An 11,680-nucleotide genomic window follows, 5' to 3' on the forward strand; every position below is an offset into this window, starting at 1 on the left:
CTAGTGTCCAAGCTTCCCTGATTTTACTGCCGCCTCAATCTCACTTTTCAAAGCTATACATTCATTCATGTTATGCCCTATGTCATCATGAAACGAACAGTGTTTTTTAGGATCAAGGAATAATCTTCTCGTGAGTGGTTGAGGTTTCCTGAAATTTACGTTCTCAGTGGTAAGAATCTCTGAAGGAGTCTTCGACAGTGGAGTCCAATTGTTAGTGACTCGCGCTGAAGAGTTTGCTTTGTTCTTGTTGCCTATCCATGATCTTGCGTCAAACTGTTTCGATGTATCCGCGAAAGGCTGGAGCCTTGACCAAATGGATCCCTTGGCCTGTCTGTTTGTCCGCGGAGTTTGAAATTCCACTTTTGGAATTTGCTTTTGGCTATCCGTACCCAAAGTCTTTTCAGTCCTTGTGAACTGCTTTGCTGCGGACATTATATCGTCCCAAGACGTGGGCTTCCCATTTCTGCCAGTTAGAGTGCGAATCAACTCATTACTCTTCACATTTTTATGGAAGGCTCCCCGCAGCATGTCTTCTCTTATTCCGCCAATATTGAGACTCTCATTGTTAAACCGAGTAATGAAGTCTTCAATAGATTCAATATTTCGTCTAACCACATCCAATATTTTAGACGGATCACGAGTGTGCTTCTTCTGCTGGCTGAAATGTTGAGAAAATTTAGCAACAAAGTCATCCCAACTTTTAATTTGTCCGTCCGTCAACTTTTCAAACCATTCGCGTGCTACCCCGGTGAATGTCAAAGCGAACATGTGACACCAGTAAGGAAGAGTCCAACCGCTGAATCCTCCCACAGCCACAAAGTTCAATAGGTGATCACTAGGATCAGTCATCCCATTGTATTTTCCCACAGATGTTGGAATTTTTGCATTGACCCGGAACGGGGCTGTTGCAATGCGCGCGATGAATTTTGACTTTTCAGCAAAGGCTGTCAGACGGTATGGCTTAGTGAAGTCTTCTTCAACATCAATATGGTATCCGGCCCGATGAACTATCACCTACGGACGACTAGTTACTTCTCGCCCATGAATTCTGCTATCATCGCTGTAATAACTGAACTCACCTGGATGATACGTCGGATCATAAATATCATACTCATCTCTGTAGGAGGGCACACGCATGACCATATGAGGACAGTCACACCTCTTCTATTCTTCTCCGCCTTCTGAAGACTATGACGTATCTGACTCCTCCTCACCGTTGTGGGAGGGGAAAAAGATCTCCTAGGAAATTCATCATAATCCAGAGTACGAGCACGAAGTCGCTCTTCACGTACCATGCGCTCGTTCTCGGCTGTGACATTCTCTTGCTGGATACGGAACCATTCTTAGGGGATAAAGGTCTCCTAGCTCTGGAATTTTGACGATGGGTTCTCACTTACTCGGAATTGTCGGAACCAGCTTCTAGACCTAATTCTGTACGGGTCCGGCGAGTTTCCACCGTGATACATCCAAAGTCACCCGGAGTAGGACCTCCTAGTGCCATGACACGCCCTAACTCACCTGGAGTAAGACCTCCAGGTACTTCAACATTAGTAGTACGTATAACAGTTGCATGTCACACCCCCGTCTAAGGACTAGGAGTATGACTCATAAGTTGGTATCGTATTTGTAAATAAATCAGAGTTACGTTTAGTTTGCGGAAGACTTATAAATTTTAAGGATCGAAATATAATATTTACATAAAAGACGGGGTTATAGAATACTCGTTTGAGTTAACAAAATATTACTTGTTTATATTACCAAAACCACCATATATTAATTTTTACAAAATAAAATCCGAGCCATCGGATATATAAGCAATTCGTCACTCCAAGTGCTAAACTTGTTCACCTGCAAAATGTAAGAAAATACGTCAGCAACGAATGTTGGTGAACACGCTGACGCAAAAATACTTCTTTTACTTAATTACCCCTCGAGGCTACGCCTGCCTCGGCCCAAAGTGGCTTAGGAATAATCAAGTCAAATATCACATTATAAACTAGAGCCTCTACACTAGGTCACCTCACGAACACCGTAGCGTTCGACTTAGTTAAGTACCCGTAAATATACACATACGGTCGTACTCCCTGCAGGAGAGCGTCCTACGACCAAGGGTGGTGCGATCATGCCCATTCATCGCATAGTACCACCTATGTAAGGATCCAGACATATGTATACCACAGTCTGAGGGCTAGGTTCATACCCATAGTTATAACGGTTTTAGGAACACATAGTTCCTTGTAAACAATTTCATATAACAAGTTGACACATTTTGAAAACAAGTTTAAAAGTTTGGGGGCGTATTCACCTTATCTCTTTAGGATCGGCTTCACTCACCGTCCAAGGGTCTTTCCATTTTCTTTATCTCGAACCTATAGTTACGAGTATAAATATTTGTTAGTCGGATACACGATCCGGCTTAAGACCTTTAGTCTTATATCTCAATCCTCGATTGAACCTTTAGTTCAATTCTTATTTACTTGAAAACCTCTTGTTTAAAAGTAAATTATAAACCTTTAGTTTATATTCAAAACCCGACGTTTCTTCTTCTCCAAGAAACGTAATCTTTTCTTTTATTATTTACGAATACTCATTATTCAATAAATAATAAATTCATAACAAAGAATATGTACATATATACTTACACACATATATATGTTTATCTTAACCTATCATTTCTTTATTCTTTTCTTTGTTATGTTTGCATTTCTTTTATTTTATCGAGGTATCGCGTATATACTCGACTTTAGGCCTAAGCCTTGAATATAATATTATATTATATTAAATTCATTATGACGCCTAACCTTAGTGGCGTACCGGAATCCTAGGGACTTGAGCAGCACTCCGACGCCGCTTTACTTCTCGATCATCAAACAAGTACACCAAACTTCAATACTCGTTGACACTCTTATCGAGACTCATTGCCATTTCAACAACACCTTCTTGGTATATGGGTGGAGGGTGGCACAACTTCTTTAAGGAAACGTCGGTATACAATTGAAGGTTCGGGACACGCTTAACGAGGAAATATGGCACGTTTATCGAGGTAAATAGAATATATGATTGTGGTATTGTAGAGAGATGTTAGAGAGAGGTAAGAGAGCTGAGTTGTGGGATGCCAAGAATGAAACCCGGACCTTGCTATTTATAGGCAAAATTTGGTGTCCCATCGCGCTACGTGATAGGTCCATGGGCAGGCCTATCGCGTACTGCGATATAGGCCTGATGACGCAACGGTATAGACCTGCCACGTGTCGACACGTGGCGGCAGTGTTACCACGTGGTGACACGTGGCAGCACCTAGTTCCACCGTGTGCCATGTGGCACACGTGTCACAATGTGTCAGGTACCCCATCGCGATACGCGATGGGGTTCTCCTCTGACTCATCGCGTAGCGCGATGGGTCAGGAAAATCAAATTTTCATTTTCAACCCTCAAGTTTGGATTTTGGCAATTTTAGTCCCTAGACTTTGGAAAGTTAATACTTCTGAACTCAAAATTTTCACAGTGTTACATCCTCCCCACCTTGAAACAAATCTCGTCCTCGAGATTGCTTTACTCGAACAAGTATGGGTATTTTCTTTTCATTTCCGATTCGAGTTCCCAAGTATATTCGGGCCCTCTACGCGAGTCCCATTTTACTTTCACAATTTTCAAAGTTTTTCTTTTCAATTTCTTTGTTTTCGAATCTTCAATTTTAATTGGACGTTCTACGAAATTTCAAATTTTCATCTATTTCTACGTCTTTCAATGGCATCGCCAAAGACTCATCGGTCAAACATTTACGCAGATTCGAAACATGGAATACATCATGTATTCCTTGCATTTCCTGGAAATCGCAAACGGTATGCAACATTGCTGTATCGTTCGAGTACCTCAAAAGGTCCAACGAATCGAGGACTTAACTTTCCTTTCTTACCAAAGCGAAGAATGCCTTTCCAAGGCGAGACTTTCAATACAACTTTGTCACCGACATTGAATTCCAATGGCTTACGGCGGACGTCAGCATAACTCTTTTGACGATCACGCGCCGTCTTAAGTCGTTCTCGGATTTGAAGTACTTTGTCGGTGGTTTCTTGGACTATCTCGGGTCCAGACAATTGATTATCTCCGGTTTCAGACCAACATACGGGCGTTCTACACTTTCGACCATATAACGCCTCGAACGGTGCGGTTTGAATACTTGCATGATAACTATTGTTATACGAGAATTCCATTAGGGGTAAGTGGTCATCCCAACTTCCACCTAAGTCTATCACACAAGCACGAAGCATATCTTCCAACGTTTGAATAGTCCTTTCGCTTTGCCCATCGGTTTGTGGATGATAGGCAGTGCTAAGGTTCAATTTCGTACCAAGAGCTTGTTGGAAGCTTTTCCAGAAATGAGACGTAAAACGACTGTCTCGATCAGATATTATAGATAGCGGTACTCCATGCAAAGCGACAATGGTGTTTACATAGATACGCGCTAATCTATCCATAGAGTACGACTCATTGATGGGTAAAAAGTGTGCGGATTTCGTCAATCGATCCACAATCACCCAAATAGCATTGTGTTGTCGAGTCATCTTCGGAAGTTTGGTAATGAAATCCATAGTGATTAACTCCCACTTCCAAACGGGAAGTTCGGGTTGTTGAAGCAATCCCGAAGGCTTTTGATGTTCAGCCTTGACCTTTAAACAAGTTAAACATTTCGCAACATGCGAAGCGAGATCCCTTTTCATTCCGTTCCACCAATAATTCTCTTTGATATTATGGTACATCTTATCACTTCCGGGATGCATCATATATTTCGATTTATGAGCTTCATTCAAAATTTTCTCACGCAAACCTCCAATGATTGGTACCCAAATCCTATTATCAAGTCTAAGGATACCGTCGTCACCTTTGACTAACGAGTCAATGGTGCCGCTGCGTTTTTCATCGGCGATTTGGTTTTCATTGATTGCTTGAGTTTGCACGGTTTTGATTTGTTCAATGAGATCAATTTGAAGTTCTAGACGCAACGCTCGGACTCTTTTGGGTTTCTCATGTTCCTTGCGACTTAAGGCATCAGCCACAACATTGGCTTTTCCTTCATGATAAACGATTTCACAATCGTAGTCGTTGAGCGTTTCCATCCATCGATGTTGGCGCATGTGTTGGAATATCGTATACCCGAGACACATAATTAGGTTAATGTGGCTAGGTGTGTTTGATCCAAGTCGGGTCATACCCAATAACGAGTTAGACACACACCAATTATGTATTTGTTAAGATAAGATCTATAAGACAAATACAGAACACGACACATTCAGAAAATCGGGTTTCTGAATACTTACTTGAAAGTGTTAAATAAATTAATTGGTTAATTTATTTATTCAAATAATTATTATTGGAATGATTATTTAACTATATGTTCTTTTGTAAAATGGTTTATAAAAGATGGGGTGTTTATATATTTTATAAAATATAAAATAAATAAAAAAAAATATATATAATTTTGGGGCCGGTTTTGGGTGGGCCCCACACCCCAAAGTTTTGGTCAAAAATCTTGTCATGGATATGGTAGAGATGGAGTGATCCTTACTTAACCAAGACCTAACCAAAGATATGATCTTAATATATATATAGTATGAAAAGGACTTTCAAGAGATATATATAAAAAAACCACAAGTCTTTCTTTCTTTCTTGGTTCTAGCTTACGGCCAAGATCAAAAGGAGGCTCGGATCTCGGTTTTTCGTGTTCAAGCTCCCTAACATAGCTCGGTGTGTGTTAGAGGCTCGGGGTATATTCTGTTTGAGGATTTTCCCTTTGAAAGTCTAGCATCAACATCATCATCTTCTTCAACATCAACTACATCTCTTAAAGGTTTAAGAATGTAAGTTTTACAAGCTTTGATAGTTTAGTTTTTCCGTATCATTTGATCCTTGCTTCGGGTTTCTAATAAATAGATTATTGGTAATCTTATGACATGAATAAACTAGGTTGTTCATGAACATATCTTATATATACTTGTAATATATACATATATAAACACATGGATACATATGTTTAGTTTGTAAATATCACGCTTCCGCCTTTATTGTGACTAGTTAAATGGTTAACTAAGTTTAAAATATCCATAGAAACCCAACAAATGGCATCAAGAGCCGGGATACGGGAAACTAAGCTTCGGGTTTTCGGTTTTATATTTTCCCCTTGAAAGATTTTATACAAAAAAAATTAACATGCATGATTTTTTGTATTTAATCTTGTTATATTTTTTTGGCTTTGTTCAAAAAAAAAAATAAAATAAAAAAATAAAACCGAGTGAAATGGGCCGAAGCCCATTTTGGATGAATGGGCCGAAGCCCATAATACCTTTCATCGGGCCAAAGCCCATGTGTTTTGGACATGTGGGCCGAAGCCCATAATCAAATTATTGGGTTGGACTAGGCCCGATAAGGTCAAGGGGTTTTGGAACGGGTTCTTAAGACATAACGGGTTATGTTTAATATTTATTAAAACTAGACCGAGCCTAGACCAAAATGGATGTTTGTTTGTGGTTGATAATTGTAATTAATTATTCAAGTTTCAGTTTGTAATAATTAATTAGGGGCAGTTTTGTAATTATTTATTCATATGGGTATGTAATAAATAGATTGTTTGTAATATTTTTATTTTATAGAAAAATGTATTAGGACATTTGTTTTGTAAAATTAAAGAAGATTGCAAAATTGGAAGTTTGGGCCTTATTGGGCCGGGTATGGTGATAATGGGTCTCACAAGCCCATTAAGGGGATTCAAGCCCAAAAGGACCTAAGCCCACCTATTGAGCCCAAATGGAAGCTTATGGAAGCTAAGGCCCAAGTTCAAGCCCAATGGATCACAACGGGGTTGAAGAAGATGCTCGAAGCATTTGGATGCGGGATCGAGTGGGAGCTACAACATCCATGTGTCATGTGTCCCTTAGGATCGGACCTAAGACACACACTTGTTTCGGCTAACAAGTGTGGTCTAACTTAGCGGCTCGTGTCTAGTATAATTGTGTATGCTTGTTAATTGATTGTTTGATTATGTGGTTGTTAGATATTAGGATATCAACTTCGTCACATAGAATTAATTAACAAAGCATAAAACGGGTTCTAATAATTATCGGTAATCACGTGACACGTAGTTTAATAAAATCGATTTATTAACTAGCCGTCTCACGCCCATAATAAAATGGTTTTATTATAAATTAGAATTTTTTGAAAATGGTTTGAAAATTATCATGTTACTAAATGCATGTTAGAACATGATTTAAAGTTTTACAACTAGAATTATTAAAACTAAAAATCCCTTTTAAAATTAAGGATAACAAGTTAAACACCATCCTTTTGTATAACGCTTAACATATTAGTAAGCTCTTAGTGGGAAAAAGGTCACCTAACCGCGTAGAGTAAATTAATATGTTGAGGTAATATTGGCATATAAATGGGAAAAAGGTCACCTAACCGTTTGTATGTTGATATTACAAGTTGATACAAGTAGGACGACTTAAATTAGAACCATGTGAAGAGGGTCACCCAAACATGGGGTCTAATAGGTGTTGATGGGATTAACATGCCGACACGAAATATGATTTCGAACCGGTCCCATAAACTCTAGAAGTTGCAAAAGGGTTTGCAATTGTTATGAATAACTACCTTGATAAACCGACAATGGGAAAAAGGTCACCTAACCGGAGTCGTGTTTATCGTTGGATTCTAGATTTTAATTATTAATTATATTTGGTATATATAAAAGGGTATTAATAATTAAAAAGGTAAAACACTAAAATGAACTTAATTAAAATTCTGCAGATGGCCGCACACGTCGACGACAACATAATCCCTAACGTCCAAAATGTATCTCTCCGATCTATTCTCGCTAAAGACCGTCTTAACCACAATAACTTTTCGGATTGGTTCCGAAATTTAAGGATTGTTCTAAAACAAGAAAAATTATATCATGTTTTGGAAACACCTATCCCCAATGAACCGGAAGAGGGAAGTGAGGTCGAATATATGAATTGGGTCCAACACACGGAAGATTCCATTCAAGTGTCATGCCTCATGTTGGCGACTATGGTTCCCGAAATCCAAAAGGATTTCGAAAACCATAATGCGTACGACATGATTACTCAACTTAAGGAAATGTTCCTTAAGCAATCAAGAGTTGAAAGGTTCGAAACGGTTCGAGCCTTGCATGCATGTAGAATGGATGATAATCAACCAGTTTCAACTTATGTACTTAAGATGAAAAGTTACATTGATCGCCTCGCCAAGCTCAATTGTCCCATCTCAAAAGAGTTAGCAACGGATTTGATCCTTAACTCTTTGTCGAAAAGGTTCGACACTTTCGTGTTAAATTATAACATGAACGGGTGGGACAAAAACATTGGAGAACTTCACTCAATGCTTAAAACAGCCGAGGCGAGCATGGGTAAAAGGGTTTTACCCGTGTTTGCGATCAATGAAGGTAGATCCAAGAATCGATCTCAACCCAATCCTAAGGCTAAGGTAGCAAAAAGAAAGGGTCCTCCTGTGCATCTTATGGGTAAGGGCAAATCACCGGTTATGGCAAAGAAACAAAAGGTTGTGGAACCGAGGGGTCATAAGGATGATCCTTGTTTTGGTTGTGGGGAGACCGGACATTGGAAACGCAATTGCCCGGTCTACCTAAAAGAGCTACGAGACAAGAGGAATGCGGGGCATGCCTCGGGTAATGTCTTTATGATTAATATTGAGCTAAATCTTATTTCTTCTAACACATGGGTATTGGATACCGGATGTGGAACTCATATTTGCAATTGGTTGCAGGGGTTCAAAAGGAATGAAGACTTAAAGAAGGGCGAAGTGAGTCTTTTCATGGGCAACGGTGCAAGGGTGCACGTGGTCGCTAGAGGAGACTTCACTTTATCGCTTCCAAGTGGTTTGGAAGTTGTTTTGAGAAATGTTTTGTATGCTCCTAGTTTGACTAGGAACATTATTTCCGTGCACCTTCTTAGACAATGTAACTTTGACTTTAAATTTGTAAAATCAGAAATGCATGTATCATCTAATGGTATCTTTTATTTTAAAGCTGTACCAAACAACGGTATTTATGAATTGGTTCATGACAATACCTCAAATAGCTCATTATATCAAACTTCCACTAAAAGACTCAAAAAGGATTTGAGTGATTCCTACATTTGGCATTGTCGTCTTGGACACATAAACAAGAATCGTGTAAATACTCTCCAAAAGAATGGTCTTTTGAAAACAAATGAGTTAGGTTCGTTTGATGAGTGTGAATCTTGTATTCAAGGCAAGATGACCAAAGAACCTTTTAAAGGTACAAATGAAAGGGCTAAGGACTTGTTAGGTATCATACATACGGATGTATGCGGACCTCTCAAGCCCACTAGTAGGAATAGTGAAAGGTACTTCATTACCTTTACCGACGATTTTAGTCGATATGGGTATGTGTATCTAATGAAACACAAACATGAAGCCTTTGAAATGTTCAAGGAATTTCAAAATGAAGTACAAAATCAGCTCGACCGAACAATCAAGGTACTCCGCTCCGATAGAGGAGGCGAATACCTAAGTGATGCTTTTCAAAGTCATCTTAGAGATTGTGGAATTGTTTCACAGCTCACTCCTCCTGGTACTCCTCAACATAACGGAGTATCCGAGAGGAGGAATCGAACACTGTTGGACATGGTTCGATCAATGATGGCACGAAGCTCACTACCACCATCATTTTGGGGATATGCGCTACTTACAGCGGCTCGTATTTTGAATATGGCCCCGACCAAAAAGGTGGATCGAATACCCTATGAAGTGTGGCATGGAAAGGTTCCATCCTTTTCATATTTAAGGGTATGGGGATGCATAGTTTATGTTAAACGTGACACCCCAAATAAGCTTGAGGCTCGATCCATCAGGTGTATCTTCATAGGATACCCAAAGGATGATATAGGATATATATTCTATGATCCTAGTGAACAAAAAATGTTTATTTCACGCAAAGGATACTTCTTAGAAACTAGGTTCCTTATGGAAGGACCTAGTGAAAAAAGAGTGGAACTTGAAGAGGTTCAAGAATCACTGGATGATACACAGTTGGTCGATACTAGTTTTCAACACGAGGATGTTGAAGGTGATCAAATGGTTGATCATACACACGTTGCTCGCAGATCTAGTAGGATTAGTCAACCTCCCGAGAGATATGGATTTCTCGTGGATGGTTGCTACTTGGTCGATTCGGATGAACCGATCTCCTACAAAGATGCTATGTCACAACCTGATTATGAAAAATGGCTTGAAGCCATGAGCGCCGAGATGCAATCCATGCACGATAACCAAGTTTGGGAATTGGTTGATCGTCCACTTAACTCCAAACTGGTTGGATGTAAGTGGGTCTTCAAGAAGAAGACCGATATGCATGGAAATCTAGATACTTACAAAGCACGACTTGTAGCGAAAGGTTTCACACAAACTCAAGGGATTGATTATGATGAAACCTTCTCGCCGGTCGCGATGCTTAAATCGATCAGGATATTATTTGCCATTGCAGCCCATTTTGATTATGAGATATGGCAGATGGATGTCAAGACCGCTTTTCTTAATGGATATCTTGAGGAAGATGTCCATATGGTTCAGCCTGAAGGTTTTGTCGATCCATCTAATCCTGACAAAGTATGTAAGTTAAGGAAATCAATCTACGGGTTAAAACAAGCATCACGGATGTGGAATCATCGTTTTAATGAAGAAATCAAAGCGTTTGGTTTCGTCCAAAACGGTGATGAGGCGTGTGTGTATAAATGGGCTAGTGGGAGTATAGTCATGTTCCTTATTTTGTATGTCGATGATATACTTTTATTTGGAAATGATATACCTAGTATGGAAAGCGTTAAAGCGTGGTTAAGTAGTCGTTTCTCAATTAAGGATCTTGGAGAAGCGACATATATCTTGGGAATAAAGGTCTATAGGGATAGACAAAGGAAATTGATCGGACTCAATCAAAGTGCATACATTGATAAAATCCTGAAAAGGTTCAGGATGGAAAACTCTAAGAAAGGTTTGGTACCTATTCCTAGAGGAATCGTGTTAAGCTCATCCCAAAGTCCTAGCTCTAAGGAAGAGCAGGATAGGATGAAGCATGTTCCTTATGCTTCGGCAATAGGATCTATTATGTATGCAATGATGTGCACTAGACCGGACGTCTCGTATGCTTTAAGCATAACGAGTAGATACCAGCACAACCCAGGTGACAGTCATTGGATGGCTGTCAAGAATATATTAAAATACCTTAGAAGGACTAAGGATATGTTTTTAATATATGGGTCTGGTGAGGAGGAACTCGTCGTAAAGGGTTACGTGGATGCGAGTTTCCAAACTGACCGAGATGATTCTCGGTCACAGTCGGGATATGTCTTCATTTTGAATGGAGGCGCTGTCTCTTGGAAGAGTTCGAAGCAGGATGTTGTCGCGTTATCCACTACAGAATCTGAGTACATCGCCGCTTCAATGGCAGCCCAAGAGGCTGCATGGATGAAAAGGTTCATCATGGATCTAGGGATTATCTCTACCATTCAGGAGCCCCTAGAGATATTCTGTGACAATGAGGGTGCTATTGCACAGATCAAGGAGCCTCGTGCTCATCAGAAAACGAGGCACATTGAGCGCAGATTCAACTACATAAGGGATGAAG

At 39.7% G+C, this 11,680-nt stretch overlaps 1 protein-coding gene across 1 annotated transcript; it reads right to left on the minus strand.

The window, feature by feature from the left end:
- On the minus strand, positions 1-849 carry LOC143624188 (uncharacterized). The gene has a single exon (XM_077094907.1). The coding sequence runs from the start codon at positions 847-849 to the stop codon at positions 1-3; it is 849 nt and encodes a 282-aa protein (XP_076951022.1).
- Positions 850-11,680: the final 10,831 nt, after the last annotated feature.

The sequence above is a fragment of the Bidens hawaiensis genome, unplaced genomic scaffold (assembly GCF_021521415.1).
Source record: "Bidens hawaiensis isolate Kalapana, Puna unplaced genomic scaffold, B.hawaiensis_p1.1 tig00003698_1, whole genome shotgun sequence".
NCBI classification, from domain to species: Eukaryota; Viridiplantae; Streptophyta; class Magnoliopsida; order Asterales; family Asteraceae; genus Bidens; species Bidens hawaiensis.

Excerpts from the sequence above, each read along its gene's own strand:
- LOC143624188 (XM_077094907.1), bottom strand. The coding sequence starts at position 849 with ATGACTGATCCTAGTGATCACCTATTGAACTTTGTGGCTGTGGGAGGA.